This window comes from Staurois parvus, unplaced genomic scaffold (genome assembly GCF_062004578.1).
Source record: "Staurois parvus isolate SC_StPar_1 unplaced genomic scaffold, SC_StPar_1.0 ptg000860l, whole genome shotgun sequence".
In the NCBI taxonomy this organism is placed as follows: Eukaryota; Metazoa; Chordata; class Amphibia; order Anura; family Ranidae; genus Staurois; species Staurois parvus.
In genome coordinates, this window is record NW_028318656.1 from 3,868,500 (window position 1) to 3,886,347 (window position 17,848).

The window sequence follows — 17,848 nt, forward strand, 5'->3', positions numbered from 1 at the left end:
ATTAGATTGGGAAATTAGAACTAGACATTCAAATTATTTGAGATGTAAGTTTGAAAATGTTTGACATTCGAAAATAGGATGTATGTAGGAAATGCATTAGTTGGCCGATCATTTTTGGAGAAAAAAAAGGCAAGAAAATTAATAGAGGCAACAATAATAGCAGGAGCAAACACAGAAAAAAAACTAAAAAGCTATTAAAATAAGGCACACTTGAGTTTTCTCATCTGGCACACAAATAAACACGAAGGGGACAAAGCCCGCGCCACCACCTAGGGACCGTATCCGGCATTGTTCCTACAATTGTGTCCATGTTGGCTAGAGATTTACAAAGAGAATAAAGTCTATGTGCTAGACGTTTTTCAGTCTGCCTGCTAGATGTTTTTTGGACCACTGAAAGGTCTTAATTGATTGAATTGGGTCTGGCTTAATGTTCAGTGTCTGCTGTTGGACACTATTCTTTGTAAATCAGGGCCACTGTGTCCAGTTCTGTAGACCTCACTTACAAAAAGATATTGATGAGATAGAACAAGTCCAGAGACGGGTAACAAAAATGGTGAAAGGTCTGGGGGGGATAAAACATATCAAGAGCAACTTCAGGAACTTAACATCCACAGTCTGGAGGAAAGAAGGGAAAGGGGAGACATATTTGAAACCTTTATATACACCCCCCCAAAAAAAAATTACATATGCCGCTGTATCACAATGAATGTGTGCTTGCATATTGTAAAAAAAAAAAAAAATAAATAAAAATTGTATATTTTCAACAATACATTTTATTATTAACTATATACCATGTTAAAAAAATAACAATCAAACTAGATGCAAATCCACAAGAAAGTGCTTTATATCAGGTCAAGAATCCAACGCCCAGAAAACCAAGAAATTGTAGCAGATAAAACTGTACCATTCAAGTAAAGATTGGTGCAATGATAATCCGGGCACCATGATGAGGTTTGACGATCAGGTGCAGAATAATGCCATTGTGGGGTGTGTGCTGCAGTGATGACGGAGGCGGTGGTGCTGGTGGAGGCGGTGGTGCTGGTGGAGGCGGTGGTGCTGGTAGAGGTGGAGGTGCTGGTGGAAGCGGCGGTACTGGTGGAGGCGGAGGTGCTGGTGGAGGCGGCGGTGCTGGTGGAGGTGGCAGTACTGGTGGAGGCGGAGGTGCTGGTGGAGGCGGCGGTGCTGGTGGAGGTGGCGGTACTGGTGGAGGAGGAGGTGCTGGTGGAGGTGGAGGTGGCGGTGCTGGTGGAGGCGGAGGTGCTGGTGAAGGTTGCATTGGAAGTGCAGGTTGTGATTCAGCAATACAGGTGTTATTTGTAATTTCACATCTTGCTCCTTTATTCAGCACTTAGAGCAACAGGCACTCTGCCATTTGTGAAATAATGGAAGACTAGGGTGTGGAAGGCTAGGAAAAGAAATATTCATTGGAACTCAGATGCAGGGAAGGGTCTGGTAAATATGTTAAATTTACCAGCCCCTTCCTTTCCTGAATGAACATGAGTGATTGGTACCAATCTCTGTGTTCATTCATACTTGAAGCATAGTAAACTGTGTTTTTTGTGGGAATGGGGGGAGGAGCTTGTCAGGTTGGATGTATGGGGCCCCATGGTTTGGGAGGCACTGTCAGGTTGGCTGTATGGGGCCCCATGGTTTGGGGGGCACTGTCAGGTTTGCTGTATGGGGCCCCATGGTTTGGGGGGCACTGTCAGGTTTGCTGTATGGGGCCCCATGGTTTCTAACAGCAGCCCTGCTCAGATGTGTGCGAAACTCCAACGGGTGGGCCAAGCCTTGCAGCTCTCATATAAGATAGGGGAGTCCAGAGGCAACTGCAGGAGGGATAAAACAAGAGTGCACTGGTTTAGCGCATTATCCCAGATAACTGTTTATTGAAACGTGGATAAAATATTATACTCACAAACAAGTGACAGATCGCATATATAGATAGATAGCCACAAGATGCATTAATCCACAACGAGCCAAAGACCCTGATGTCAATGAAGTGCCATCTAGGAGCCAAATCCGCTGACACGTTTCGAGGGTAACCCTCTTCCTCAGAGCCTCTTCCTCACAGCTTCTGGCTCTGAGGAAGAGAGTTACCCTCGAAACGCATCATTTGACTCCTAGATGCCAAGCCATGAAGTCAGAGGAATTGTTCGTAGACCTCCGAGACAGGATTGTATCAAGGCAGAGATCTGGGGAAGGGTACAGAAAAATTTCTGCAGCATTGAAGGTCCCAATGAGCACAGTGGCCTCCATCATCCGTAAATGGAAGAAGTTTGGAAGCATCAGGTATCTTCCTAGAGTGGGCCGCCCGGCCAAAATGAGCGATCAAGGGAGAAGGGCCTTAGTCAGGGAGGTAACCAAGCACCCGATGGCCACTCTGAAAGAGCTCCAGTGTTTCTCTGTGGAGAGAGGAGAACCTTCCAGAAGAACAACCATCTCTGTAGCACTCCATCAATCAGGCCTGTATGGTAGAGCGGCCAGACGGAAGCCACTCCTCAGTAAAAGGCAAATGGCAGCCTGGCTGGAGTTTGCCAAAAGACACCTGAGGGACTCTTAGACCATGAGAAACAAAATTCTCTGGCCTGATGAAACAAAGATTGAACTCTTTAGCCTGAATGCCAAGCGTCATGTCTGGAGGAAACCAGGCACTGCTCACCACCTGGCCAATACCATCCATACAGTGAAGCATGGTGGTGGCAGCATCATGCTGTGGGGATGTTTTTCAGCAGCAGGAACTGGGAAACTAGTCCGGATCAAAGGAAAGATGAATGCAGCAATGTACAGACACATCCTTGATGAAAACCTGTTCCAGACCTTAGACTGGGGCGATGGTTCATCTTGCAACAGGACAACGACCTTAAGCCCACAGCCCACATAACAATGGAGTGGTTACGGGCCAACTCTGTGAATATCCTGGAGTGGCCCAACCAGAGCCCAGACTTGAACCCAATTAAACATCTCTGGAGAGAGCTGAAAATGGCTGTACACCGACACTCCCCATCCAACCTGATGGCGCTTGAGAGGTCCTGCAAGGAAGAATGGGAGAAATTGCTCAAAAATAGGTGTGCCAAGCTTGCAGCATCAAACTCCAAACGACTTGAGGCTGGAATTGGTGCTAAAGGGGCTTCAACAAAGTATTGAGTAAAGGCTGTGAATACTTATGTACATTGGGTTTTTTTATTTTTTATTTTTAATAAATTTCAAAGATTTCAAAATGAACGTCTTTCACGGGTATTGTTTGTTTGTGGAATGTTGAGGGAAAAATATTAATTTAATCCATGTTGTAACATGAAAAGATAGAATCAAATATTTACACAAATGTGAGGGGTGGACTCACTTCTGGGAGATACTGTAACTATCCCGACAGATCCGTAGATGGGGAAATAACACTTATGGCACTGAAAGGTGTGTCACTTCCACAGCTACGCTATGACGTTCGTACGCAATGCCTTTTTTACGTACAATATTTTTCATGCATCAAAAGCACATCGCTTTCAACCAGCTGCGAACAATCAAGGAAAATCGGGCAATCATTTGTCCGATTTTTCTTATACTGTGTACTGGGCATAACTGCATGGAGTGTGTATGTTACCCTTACGTTTGTGTGGTTATTTTCATGTTGTATGATGGCGGGTGTATTGGCCCTATTGTGTTTGTGTATATCATTGTAATGTCCATGGGTGGCACTTATGAAGTAATTCAGTGTTTTCTGTAACTATGGAAAATGTAGATTGTAAGCTCCAAGGATCAGGCCCTCCTAACCCTCTTGTATTGATCTGTATTGTTGCTGTATTGTCTTCTGTTATATTGTAAAGCGCTGAGCAAACTGTTGGCGCTATATAAATTCTGTATAATAATAATAATATTGATATGTAAATGAATTCTAGTAATAAACAATAATGTGGTGCCTTTCGGCAAGGAGACACCGGGGGGCGCTCCAAGACAGCACTGAAGTGTAACTGCTTACTTGCAACTATTTGAGTAGAATGAGGAAGAGGACACACCTTGAAGGACAAACTGCCACAACAACACTGCACCTAGCCTGGGAACCTCAGGACTATGGACACCACCAAAGGACTACGGAATGTATTTATATTAGCTGCCCCCTTCCTGAGGATGGCCAAGCCAACGATCCAGGAAATGCCTATCCCCAAATCCACAACTGCAACAAAGTTTCTAAAGGATATTTTTTTGTTTTCTGCACCTTGGATTTTACAGGCTGCGGGAAGATCATTTGACAGGTTCTACAAATTCAAATTGTTGTGTCAATGGAGAGGGCGATTCCGGATTCAACACACGGTCTAGTTCGGCATTGGATGTGTTGATTTTTTAATAAAAGCAGCTTTTTCCAGAGAGACGTGTGGACACTGCAATATGGAAATGGTTACGAAGCCCCCCACACCATCTATAGATCTGGAATCTTCCCATTGGTTTATGTACACGAGGAGGGTTCACCCCAGGAACACAGGTGGGTACCAGTGACGTATTATGGGATGCATGGGGGGTTGATTTACTAAAATTGGAGAGTGCAAAATTGGTGCAGCCAATGGGCTTGTTCAATTAAGCTTTGGCTTTAGCATGGTTTCCATGCAGTTGCGCCAGATTTTGCACTCTTAGTAAATCCCCCAATGCATCTGTGGTTTTCCCACCACTCCCTCCAGTGTATATTTATTAGTAAATAGAGCGAGGGATGGCTGACAGCTTACTAGGCAGAACAGCACCACCCAAGGTGTTGATGGGAACAGCAGTTGCTGACCATTTTGATTTCCAGGGACAAATCCAGCTTTTGCCTCCTCCATTTTTTTAAAAAAAATTATTTATTTCAGGTACTTCTATAGCGCCGTCAATTTACGCAGCACTTTACATATATATTGTACATTCACATCAGTCCCTAACCCTCAAGGGGTGTACAATCTAAGGTCCCTAACTCACATCCATACATACACGTACTAGGGACAATTTAGACAGGAGCCAATAAACCCACCAGCATGTCTTTGGAGTCCTCATACACGCGACTAATCAAAGAATTGGATGAAAATAATATTTGTAATCACTATGGAGGTGCAATAATACGCTGCAGCAGCGCTCTCCTGGATCTAGACAGGGCCATGGCAATAGTGCTGTGGTATATCCTATAATACTTTAGTCAAGGTGCAAGGAGATATAGGCAACCAAGTTCAGTGGAGTGATGTTGCGTGGGTGGTGTGAAAGAGAACATACCTGCCACTTATTTATTTATTTCAGGTACTTATATAGTGCTGTCAATTTACGCAGCGCTTTACATATATATTGTACAATCACATCAGTCCCTAACCCTCAAGGGGTGTACAATCTAAGGTCCCTAACTCACATTCATACACATATTAGGGCCAATTTAGACAGGATCCAATTAACCTATCATCATGTCTTTGGAGGAAACCAGAGCAAGCCCACACAAGCACAGGGAGAACATACAAACTCCATGCAGGAGGTGCCATGGTCAGGAATCAAACCCATGACCCATTTACTGCAAGAGAGACATGCTAACCACTAAGCCACTGTGCCGCCCACTAGAAGGCCACTCCTTGATATACTTAGACACGATCAGTCTGTAGTTCAGAGAGCCAAGAGATCACGGCAGCAGGCCATGTTACCCTCCTCTGGTCTGATCTTCCATCACGTTTGGTTTTGGCCACATTAGTGTCCAACACAGTTGAGTACTATCTATGGTACTTCCATCCGGCTAAAGCTTTCGGTGTCAGTACTGCTTGGATCTAGAAGAAGGAGATAGTTCTCTGAGTGCAAATGTTATCACGGGTAGTACTCACCTAAAGCTAGAACCGGCAGTTTTGGGAAATTGAGGGTCTACTGTGAGTGGAGGAAGTGACAGTTATCTGAAGCAGAGGGTTGAACCCTGAATTTGGCTTTACTGAAAGATTGCAGATACTCTACTTATACAAAACCACAGGCGGACATTGAAAGAGGGACACACAGCTTGCGTGGCTAGGAGACGGAGAGAGGAGACAGCTGAGCACATGGCGGAATCAGTTGTACTCACCCATCAAACATCATCCTTTCATAGGGGCTCAGGAGAGACGGTGAGTACATATCATCACCCAGAGACGTTTTTATTTGGAAAGCCTCTCCCTGACCTCCCTTTGCGGACTTATCCTTCCTTTCTATATCTGTTAGGTAGGGGAGAGGGACTAGATTAGAAGGAAGTTAGAAAACTGACTATTGTACCACCAATGTTTTTGAAAATGTCCTCCTTCTCTGATCTCCAATTTATGTGCTAGTACTGGGGACAGAGGAGTCATCACGCTGGAGGCAGAGGGGGCATCATGCTGGGGCAGAGAGGGCGTCATGCTGGGGGCAGAGGGGTCATCATGCTGGGGGCAGAGAGGGCGTCATGCTGGGGGCAGAAGGGGCATCATGCTGGTGGTAGAGGGGGCATCACGCTGGGGGCAGAGGGGACATCATGCTGGGGGCAGAGGGGACATCACGCTGGGGGCAGAGAGGGCGTCACGCTGGGGGCAGAGGGGGCATCATGCTGGGGGCAGAGGGGGTGTCACACTGGGGGCAGAGGGGACATCACATCATGCTGGGAGCAGAGGGGACATCATGCTAGAGGCAGAGGGGGCATCATGCTGGGGGAAGAGGGGGCATCACGCTGGGGGCATAGAGGGCACCATGCTGGGGGCAGAGGGGGCATCACGCTGGGGGCAGAGGGGACATCATGCTGGGGGCAGAGGGGACATCACGCTGGGGGCAGAGGGAGCATCATGCTGGGGGTATAGGGGGCATCATGGTTGGGGCAGAGGGGACATCACACTGGGGGCAGAAGGAGCATCATTCTTGAGGAAGAGGGGGCATCGCTCTGGTAGTAGAGGGGGCATCATACTGGGGGCAGAGGGGGCATCATGCTGGGGACAGAGGAAGCTTCATGCTTGGGGAAGAGGGGGCATCACGCTGGGGGCAGAGGGGGCATCATGCTGGGGGCAGAGGGGGCATCACGCTTGGGACAGAGGGGACATTATGCTGGGGGCAGAGGGGACATTATGCTGGGGGCAGAGGGGACATTATGCTGGGGGCAGAGGGGACATCATGCTAGAGGCAGAGGGGACATCATGCTGGGGGTGGAGGGGACCTTTGTGCTGGGGGCAGAGTGGGTGTCATGCTGGGGACAAAGAGAGCATCACTCTGGGGGCAGAGGGGGTATCATGCTGGGGACAGAGGGGACATCATGCTAGAGGCAGAGAGGACATCATGCTGGGGGCAGAGGGGACATCATGCTGGGGGCAGAGAGGGCGGCATGCTGGGGGTAAAGAGAGCATCACTCTGGGGGCAGAGGGGGCATCACACTGGGGGAAGATTGTACATCGCACTGGGGGCAGTGGAAGCATCATGCTGGGGGCATATGAGGCATCATGGTTGGGGCAGAGGGGGCATCACAGTGGGGTCAGAGCTGGAATCACATCAAAAGGGGCTTCAACAAAGGATTAGTGTAAGGGGGTGCACACTTATGCAACCATATTATTTTAGTTTTTTATTTTTACTTCCCTCCACCAAAAAGATTTCAGTATGTTTTTCAACTGAGTTGTACAGTTTATAGGTCAAATTAAAGGTGGACATTTTTCTGAAATTATTTTTCTTTGTATTTTTCTTTGTCAGAAACCTGACTTTTTTTAACAGTGGTATGGCGACTTTTTGTATCCACTGTATATATTCATGAGAATTGCTATGTGCTCAATCTTAGTACAGTCTACCTCCGGGCCATAATCTATGAAACTTCTAGGATATGTTTGGGATGTTGAGAATTTGGGCTGTGCAACGTTTCAAGTCAATTGATTGGGATTTAGGCACATTATGGTACGTTAAGCTCTTTTTACATTCAGTTGTTCACATTAAATGTTTTAGCACTGTAAAATATAGCTTAATGTGAATAACTTTTGGTGTGATTTACCAAATGACCTGAAATTTTCAGAATAGGTTGCCATAGATAGAGTCTTCTATTGTGTGAAGTTTGGGGGAAATTGGTCAACATCTAAGCTCTTTTTTGTACGTTACGCCACATTAAGCTCCCCAAAAACAAGCTTAACCACTTGAGCTCCTGAGGATTTACCCCCCTTAATGACCAGGCCTCTTTTTGCTACTCGGCGCTGCACTAATTCAACTGATAATTGCGCGGTCATGCAATGCTGCACCCAAATGAAATTTACATCCTTTTTTTCACACAAATAGAGCTTTCTTTCGGTGTAATTTGATCACCTGTGCGCTTTTTATTTTTCATGCTATAAACAAAAAAACGCCAAAAATTTTGAAGAAAAACAATATTTTTTATTTTCAGCTATAAAAAATATATAGTAAACTCAAAGTTGGTTAGAAATTTAGGCCAAAATGTATTCTGCTCCATGTTTTTGGTAAAAAAAATCCCAATAAGTGTATATTGATTGCTTTGTGTGGAAGTTATAGCGTCTACAAATTATGGTATAAATACTGCAATTTACGCCATTTTTCTGCTATACAGCGCTGCGCTAGTTTAACGGACAATTGCGCGGTCATGCAATACGGTACATAAATGAAATTTACGTCCTTTTTTCCCCACAAATTGAGCTTTCTTTCGGTGGTATTTGATTGCCTGTGCGGTTTTTATTTTTTGCGCTATAAAAAAAAAAGTGACAATTTTGAGGAAAAATAAACAATATTTTGGACTTTTTGCTATAAAACATGTCCAGTAAAAAAAAATGCAAAAATCAAATTTAGTCATAAATTTCTGCCAAAATGCATTCTGCGACATGTCTTTGCTAAAAAAAATCCCAATACGCGTAAATTAATTGGTTTACGTGAAAGTTATAGCGTTTACAAATGGCGGGAAAGATACTGGAATTTTTAGGTTTTTTTTATACTAATAATGGCGGCGATCAGCGAATTATGGCGGCGATCAGGGACTTATGGCAGCGACCAACGACTTATGGCGGGACTGCGGCGGACATTCTGACATTGGGGGGTACTGACATCCCCAAAAACACTAATACAGTGATCAGTGCAAAAAAAAAAACTGACACTGTACTAATGGCAATGGGGAGGAAGGGGTTAACTTTATTTTGCAGGGAAGGGTTATAGGAGTGAGGGGGAGTGTTTTACTAGGGGGCGGGGGTGTGTACGGGGCGGGACAAGGCTGATCGAGAAAGAGAAACTGTTCTTTCTAGATTAGCTCATCCTCGAGCTGACAGAGAGGTGACACCGTTTACCGCCGATCGCCGGGACATAGCCGCTAACGAGCGGCTGTGACCCGGCAACTGACATCTGCGGCGGTGATCCACAGGACAAATAGGGCGGCAGCGCGCCTCGCGCGCACCCCCTTTTTTTTTACAAAACACACGTTTTATAACGTGGTTTTGCCTGTGAGTGCCGCCCTGCCGCCGTATATGTACAGTGGCAGGGCGGCAAGCGGTTAATGTCCCCCATTTTCTTTGTGGAAAGCCAAAATCTATGAAACTTCTAGGACATGTTTGAGATGTTGAGAACTTGGGCTGTGCAACGTTTCAAGTCAATTGATTGAGATTTAGGCAGTTTATCACACATTAAGCTACATTAAGCCGTTTTCACATTAAATGTTTTAGTCTGTCCTGCATTTTCCAGGAGAACGGTACTTGCCTGACTGCTTTGTGCCAAGTGTAAAGTTTGGTGGAAGGGGGATTATGGTGTGGGGTTGTTCTTCAGGGGTCGGGCTTGGCCCCCTAGTTCCAGTGAAGGGAACTTTTAAGGCGTCAGCATACCAAGACATTTTGGACAATTTCATGCTCCCAACTTTGTGGGAAGAGTTTGGGGATGGCCCCTTCCTGTTCCAACATGACTGCACACCAGTGCACAAAGCAAGGTCCATAAAGACATGGAGGAGCCAGTTTGGGGTGGAGGAACTTGACTGGCCTGACCTCAACCTCATAGAACATCTTTGGGATGAATTAGAGACTGTGAGCCAGGCCTTCTTGTCCAATATCTCACAATGTGCTTCTGGAAGAATGGTCCAACCTTCCCATAGACACCCTCCGAAACCTTGTGGACGGCCTTCCCAGAAGAGTTGAAGCTGTTATAGCTGCAAAGGGCGGGGCCAACTCAATATTGAACCCTACGGACTAAGACTGGGGGGCCATTAAAGGTCATGTGTGTGTAAAGGCAGGCCGACCAATACTTTTGGCAATATAGTGTATGTTCACTACTACTATAAATAAGGTGTTTGGAAGTAGTTTGTCCTGATATTCAGCATGCAGTAGCTTTTCCTCCTATAGTAACTAATCATAGATGACAAACGGTGGCTATGGGTATAACGTTTCCTGCCTGTAGGACATCATATGATGTCCTGGACTTTCAGTGGGTATACTGGGTTGATGCCTGAAGCTACAGGCATCATATCACTATTTTTTTCTGAAGGTAATTCTTTTTTATTTAAAAGCCATCCCAGTGGTTAAATAGCTGCTGGGTTGCTTTTACAGGCAGCAAGAGGGGTCACCCTCACCCCCCGCCACCCTCCAGTGCTTTTCCAGCCTCTCCAGTCCTGGATCAACACTGAAGCCGGCAGCTCTGGCGGCCTACCATAAAGTTGATTTTGGACCGGAACATCTCCGATCATCTCTATGGTATTCAAAACTGGAAGCAAGGAGTACAGGCGTTGAATATATGATGAGGTCATGCGTGGCCTACGCATGATGTCCTCACGTATTCAACGCCTGTACTTGTCGGCATTTTAAAAAAAAAAACTGTATTTTTTCAAATCTATACACAAATGTTTCTAAGATGTCTGTTTTGTCCTCGTTGGTACAGATCGATGATTCACAGAAGAGCGCGGTGCATCCACCTTCAGACGTGTACCACAGTCCCGACCAGGAAAATGGTATCTGTGAAACTCGCATACAAGTAAGTGTACATAAAATGTCATATAGACATAGGACCTTATATTAAAGCTGAGTATACACTATATAATCTGATTGCACAATCTCCTTCAGAACTGCCATCAGCTATACAGTGCGAGGTCTGGCCTGATTAGATTTGTCCTTATATTCCATAGTTTTGGTCATTCTAAAGGAGATTGTATAATCTTGAGAAAACTATTTCCACACAGAACAGGATCTATGAATGGAAGAGGGGTAAATGACTGATAGCTCCACCACATCCATTCATAGATCCTGTTATATTTAGAGAAGCTTGTATGAATGGAGGAGCATGGTGGAAAGGGCAGGTATAGATGTGACAGCTCCCTTAGTTTGATTAACCCCTACCACACTGGAAGATTATGGCAACAGGGGTGTGTGAGGAGGTTGGATTTCTACAAAAAGAGGAATCAGCACAAGGGACATATCCTACTGATTATAAGTTAGGTCTGTTATGGTGATTTTTCTGTTTTTATACTTAGCTACCCTAAGGCTTTTAACATACGTCAGTGGCAAGGGTGGGGGTTACACACACCTCTGATGGCTGCAGCCACTGGGAGTGTATAACAGTGATCAGAATGCTGGTATGTGGTATGGCAGTGATTAGGATGCTGGTATGTGGTATGGCAGTGATTAGGATGCTGGTATGGGGTATGGCGGTGATCAGAATGCTGGTATGTGGTATGGCAGTGATTAGGATGCTGGTATGGGGTATGGCAGTGATCAGGATGCTGGTATGGGGTATGGCAGTGATCAGGATGCTGGTATGGGGTATGGCGGTGATCAGGATGCTGGTATGGGGTATGGAGGTGATCATGATGCTGATATGGGGTATGGCGGTGATCAGGATGCTGGTATGGGGTATGGCGGTGATCAGGATGCTGGTATGGGGTATGGCGGTGATCAGGATGCTGGTATGGGGTATGGCGGTGATCAGGATGCTGGTATAGTGTATGACAGTGATCAGGATGCTGGTATGAGGTTTGGGAGTGATCAAGATGTTGATATGGAGTATGGCGATGATCAGAATGCTGGTATGGAGTACGGTGGTTATCAGGATGCTGGTATGGGGTATGAGAGTGATCAGAACACTGGTATGGGGTATGGCGGTTATCAGGATGCTGGTATGGTGTATGGCGGTGATCGAGATGCTGGTATGGTGTATGGCGGTGATCCGGATGCTGGTAGGGGGTATGGCGGTTATCAGGACACTGGTATGGGGTATGGTGGTGATTAGGATGGGGTATGGTGTATGGCGGTGATCAGGATGCTCCTATGGGGTATGATGGTGATCAGAATGCTGGTATAGGGTATGGTGGTGATCAGGATGCTGATATGGGGTATGGCGGAGATCAGGGTGCTGGTAGGGGGTATGGCGGTGATGAGGATGCTGGTAGGGGGTATGGCGGTGATCAGGATGCTGGTATGGGATATGGTGGTGATAAGGATGCTGGTATGGGGTATGGCGGTGATCAGAATGCTGGTAGGCGGTATGACGGTGATCAGAATGATGGTTGGGGGTATGGCGGTGATCAGAATGCTGGTTGGGGGTATGGCGGTGATCAGAATGCTGGTTGGGGGTATGGCGATGATCAGAATGCTGGTAGGGGGTATGACGGTGATCAGAATGCTGGTTGGGGGTATGGCGATGATCAAGATGCTGATATTGGGTGTGGCTGTGATCAGGGTGCTAGTAAGAGGTATGGCGGTGATCAGAATGCTGGTTGGGGGTATGGCGGTGATCAGTGTGCTGGTATGAGGTATGGCGGTGATGAGAGTGCTGGTATGGGGTATGGCAGTGATCAGGATGCTGGTATGGGGTATGTCGGTGACCAGAATGCTGTTATGAAGTATGGTGGTGATCAGGACGCTGGTATGAGGTATGGCGATGATCAGGATGCTGGTATGGGGTGTGGCGGTAAACAGGATGCTGGTATGGTGTGTGGCGGTGATCAAGATGCTGGTATGGGGTATGGCGGTGATCAGGGCGCTGGTATGGGGTATGGCGGTGATCAGGATGCTGGTATGGGGTATGGTGGTGATCAGGATGCTGGTATGGGGTATGGCGGTGATTAGGATGCTGTTATGAAGTGTGGCTGTGATTAGGACGCTGGTATGGGATATGGCGGTAATCAGGATGGTGGTATGGTGTGTGGTGGTGATCAGGATGGTGGTATGAGTTGTGGCGGTTATCAGGATGGTGGTATGAGATGTGGCGGTGATCAGGATGGTGGTATGAGATGTGGTGGTGATCAGGATGCTGGTGTGGGGTGTGGCGGTGATCAGGATGCTGGTATGGTGTATGGCAGTGATCAGGATGCTGGTATGGGGTATGGCGGTGATCAGGATGCTGGTATGGAGTATGGGGGTGATCAGGATGGTGGTATGGGGTATGGCGGTGATCAGGATGCTGGTATGAAGTGTGGCGGTGATCAGGATGCTGGTAAGGAGTGTGGCGGTGATTAGGACGCTGGTATGCGGAATGGTGGTGATCAGGATGGTGGTATGGGGTATGGCGGTGATCAGGATGGTGGTATGAGGTGTGGCGGTGATCAGGATGCTGGTGTGGGGTATGGGGGGGATCAGGATGCTGGTGTGGAGTATGGTGGTGATCAGGATGGTGGTATGGGGTATGGCGGTGATCAGGATGCTGGTATGGGGTATGGCGGTGATCAGGATGTTGGTATGGGGTATGGCGGTGATCAGGGTGCTGGTATGAGGTATGGCGGTGATGAGGGTGCTGGTATGGCAGTGATCAGGATGCTGGTATGGGGTATGTCAGTGATCAGAATGCTGTTATGAAGTATGGTGGTGATCATGACGCTGGTATGAGGTATGGCGGTGACTAGGATGCTGGTATGGGGTATGGCGGTGATCAGGATGCTGGTATGGAGTATGGCGGTGATCAGGATGGTGGTATGGGGTATGGCGGTGATCAGGATGCTGGTATGAAGTGTGGCGGTGATCAGGATGCTGGTAAGGAGTATGGCGGTGATCAGGATGCTGGTATGAGGTGTGGCGGTGATCAGGATGCTGGTAAGGAGTGTGGCGGTGATTAGGACGCTGGTATGCGGAATGGTGGTGATCAGGATGGTGGTATGGGGTATGGCGGTGATCAGGATGGTGGTATGAGGTGTGGCGGTGATCAGGATGCTGGTGTGGGGTATGGCGGGGATCAGGATTCTGGTGTGGAGTATGGTGGTGATCAGGATGGTGGTATGGGGTATGGCGGTGATCAGGATGCGGGTATGGGGTATGGCGGTGATCAGGATGTTGGTATGGGGTATGGCGGTGATCAGGGTGCTGGTATGAGGTATGGCGGTGATGAGGGTGCTGGTATGGGGTATGGCAGTGATCAGGATGCTGGTATGGGGTATGTCGGTGATCAGAATGCTGAATCCTGAAGTATGGTGGTGATCATGACGCTGGTATGAGGTATGGCGGTGACTAGGATGCTGGTATGAGGTATGGGAGTGATCAGGATGCTTGTTTGGGGTGTGGCGTTGATCGGGATGTGGCTAGGGGGTATGGCGGTGATCAGGATGCTGGTATGGGATATGGCGGTGCTCAGGACGCAGATAGGGGGTATGGCGGTAATCAGGATGCTGGTATGAGGTATGGCGATGATCAGGATGTTAATATGGGGTATGCCGTTGATCAGGATGCTGGTAGGGGGTATCGCGGTGATAAGGGTGCTGGTATGAGATATGGTGGTGATGAGGGTGCTGGTATGAGGTATGGCGGTGATCAGATTGCTGATATGGAGTATGTCAGTGATCAGGATGCTGGTAGGGGGTATGGCGATGGTCAAGATGCTTATTTGGGGTGTGGCAGTGATCAGGATGCTGGTATGGTGTATGGCGGTGATCAGGATGCTGGTATGAGGTGTGGCGGTGATCAGGATGGTGATATGGGGTGTGGTGGTGATCTGGATGCTGGTATGAGGTATGATGGTGATCAGAATGCTGGTATGGGGTATGGCGGGGATCAGAATGCTGGTATGGGGTGTGGCGGTGATCAGAGCGCTGGTATGTGGTATGGCGGTGATCAGGATGCTGGTATGTGGTGTGGCGGTGATCAGGATGCTGGTATGGTGTATGGCGGTGATCAAGATGCTGGTATGAGGTGTGGCGGTGATCAGGATGCTGGTGTGGGGTGTGGCAGTGATCAGGATGCTGGTATGGTGTATGGCGGTGATCAGGATGCTGGTATGAGGTGTGGCGGTGATCAGGATGCTGGTGTGGGGTGTGGCGGTGATCAGGATGCTGGTATGGTGTATGGCGGTGATCAGGATGCTGGTATGGGGCATGGCGGTGATCAGGATGCTGGTATGAGGTATGGTGGTGATCAGAATGCTGATATGGAGTATGTCAGTGATCAGGATGCTGGTAGGGGGTATGGCAATGGTCAAGATGCTTATTTGGGGTGTGGCAGTGATCAGGATGCTGGTATGAGGTGTGGCGGTGATCAGGATGGTGATATGGGGTGTGGTGGTGATCTGGATGCTGGTATGGGGTGTGGCGGTGATCAGAACTCTGGTATGGTGTATGGCGGTGATCAGGATGCTGGTATGGGGCATGGCGGTGATCAGGATGCTGGTATGGGGTATGGCGGTGATCAGGATGCTGGTATGGGGTATGGCGGTGATCAGGATGCTGGTATGGTGTATGGCGGTGATCAGGATGCTGCTATGGGGTGTGGCGCTGATCAGGATGGTGGTATGGTGTGTGGTGGTGATCAGAATGCTGGTATGGGGTATGGCGGTGATCAGGCCGATGGTATGGTGTGTGGTGGTGATCAGGATGGTGGTATGAGATGTGGCGGTGATCAGGATGCTGGTATGGAGTATGGTGGTGATCAGGATGGTGGTATGGGGTATGGCGGTGATCAGAATGGTGGTATAGGGTATGGCGGAGATCAGGATGTTGGTATAGGGTATGACGATGATCAGGACACTGGTATGGAGTATGGAGTGTTCAGGACGCTGGTATGAGGTATGGTGGTGATCAGGATGGTGGTATGGGGTATGGCGGTGATCAGGATGCTGGTATGGGGTATGGCGGTGATCAGGATGCTGGTGTGGGGTGTGGCGGTGATCAGGATGCTGGTATGGTGTATGGCGGTGATCAGGATGCTGGTATGGGGCATGGCGGTGATCAGGATGCTGGTATGGGGTATGGCGGTGATCAGGATGCTGGTATGGGGTATGGCGGTGATCAGGATGCTGGTATGAGGTGTGGCGGTGATCAGGATGGTGATATGGGGTGTGGTGGTGATCTGGATGCTGGTATGGGGTGTGGCGGTGATCAGAACTCTGGTATGGTGTATGGCGGTGATCAGGATGCTGGTATGGGGCATGGCGGTGATCAGGATGCTGGTATGGGGTATGGCGGTGATCAGGATGCTGGTATGGTGTATGGCGGTGATCAGGATGCTGCTATGGGGTGTGGCGCTGATCAGGATGGTGGTATGGTGTGTGGTGGTGATCAGAATGCTGGTATGGGGTATGGCGGTGATCAGGCCGATGGTATGGTGTGTGGTGGTGATCAGGATGGTGGTATGAGATGTGGCGGTGATCAGGATGCTGGTATGGAGTATGGTGGTGATCAGGATGGTGGTATGGGGTATGGCGGTGATCAGAATGGTGGTATAGGGTATGGCGGAGATCAGGATGTTGGTATAGGGTATGACGATGATCAGGACACTGGTATGGAGTATGGAGTGTTCAGGACGCTGGTATGAGGTATGGTGGTGATCAGGATGGTGGTATGGGGTATGGCGGTGATCAGGATGCTGGTATGGGGTATGGCGGTGATCAGGATGCTGGTGTGGGGTGTGGCGGTGATCAGGATGCTGGTATGGTGTATGGCGGTGATCAGGATGCTGGTATGGGGCATGGCGGTGATCAGGATGCTGGTATGGGGTATGGCGGTGATCAGGATGCTGGTATGGGGTATGGCGGTGATCAGGATGCTGGTATGGTGTATGGCGGTGATCAGGATGCTGCTATGGGGTGTGGCGCTGATCAGGATGGTGGTATGGTGTGTGGTGGTGATCAGAATGCTGGTATGAGATGTGGCGGTGATCAGGATGCTGGTATGGAGTATGGTGGTGATCAGGATGGTGGTATGGGGTATGGCGGTGCTCAGGATGCTGGTATGGGGTATGGTGATGATCAGGATGTTAATATGGGGTATGCCGTTGATCAGGATGCTGGTAGGGGGTATCGCGGTGATAAGGGTGCTGGTATGAGATATGGTGGTGATGAGGGTGCTGGTATGAGGTATGGTGGTGATCAGAATGCTGATATGGAGTATGTCAGTGATCAGGATGCTGGTAGGGGGTATGGCGATGGTCAAGATGCTTATTTGGGGTGTGGCAGTGATCAGGATGCTGGTATGGTGTATGGCGGTGATCAGGATGCTGGTATGAGGTGTGGCGGTGATCAGGATGGTGATATGGGGTGTGGTGGTGATCTGGATGCTGGTATGGGGTGTGGCGGTGATCAGAACGCTGGTATGGTGTATGGCGGTGATCAGGATGCTGGTATGGGGCATGGCGGTGATCAGGATGCTGGTATGGGGTATGGCGGTGATCAGGATGCTGGTATGGGGTATGGCGGTGATCAGGATGCTGGTATGGTGTATGGCGGTGATCAGGATGCTGCTATGGGGTGTGGCGCTGATCAGGATGGTGGTATGGTGTGTGGTGGTGATCAGAATGCTGGTATGGGGTATGGCGGTGATCAGGCCGATGGTATGGTGTGTGGTGGTGATCAGGATGGTGGTATGAGATGTGGCGGTGATCAGGATGCTGGTATGGAGTATGGTGGTGATCAGGATGGTGGTATGGGGTATGGCGGTGATCAGGATGGTGGTATGGTGTGTGGTGGTGATCAGAATGCTGGTATGGGGTATGGCGGTGATCAGGCCGATGGT

General features: G+C 48.5%; 1 protein-coding gene across 2 annotated transcripts in view; it reads left to right on the forward strand.

The window, feature by feature from the left end:
- Positions 1 to 5,597: 5,597 nt before the first annotated feature.
- Positions 5,598 to 17,848, forward strand: part of LOC149443329 (uncharacterized) — a 36,339-nt gene continuing 24,088 nt past the window's right edge. For both annotated transcript variants that reach the window (XM_089655668.1, XM_089655669.1), the window contains exons 1-2: positions 5,598 to 6,080; positions 10,804 to 10,896. In XM_089655668.1, coding sequence (XP_089511794.1) covers positions 6,018 to 6,080; positions 10,804 to 10,896 — 156 coding nt within the window. In that variant the 5' untranslated portion in view covers positions 5,598 to 6,017. The remainder of the gene's footprint in view (positions 6,081 to 10,803; positions 10,897 to 17,848) is intronic.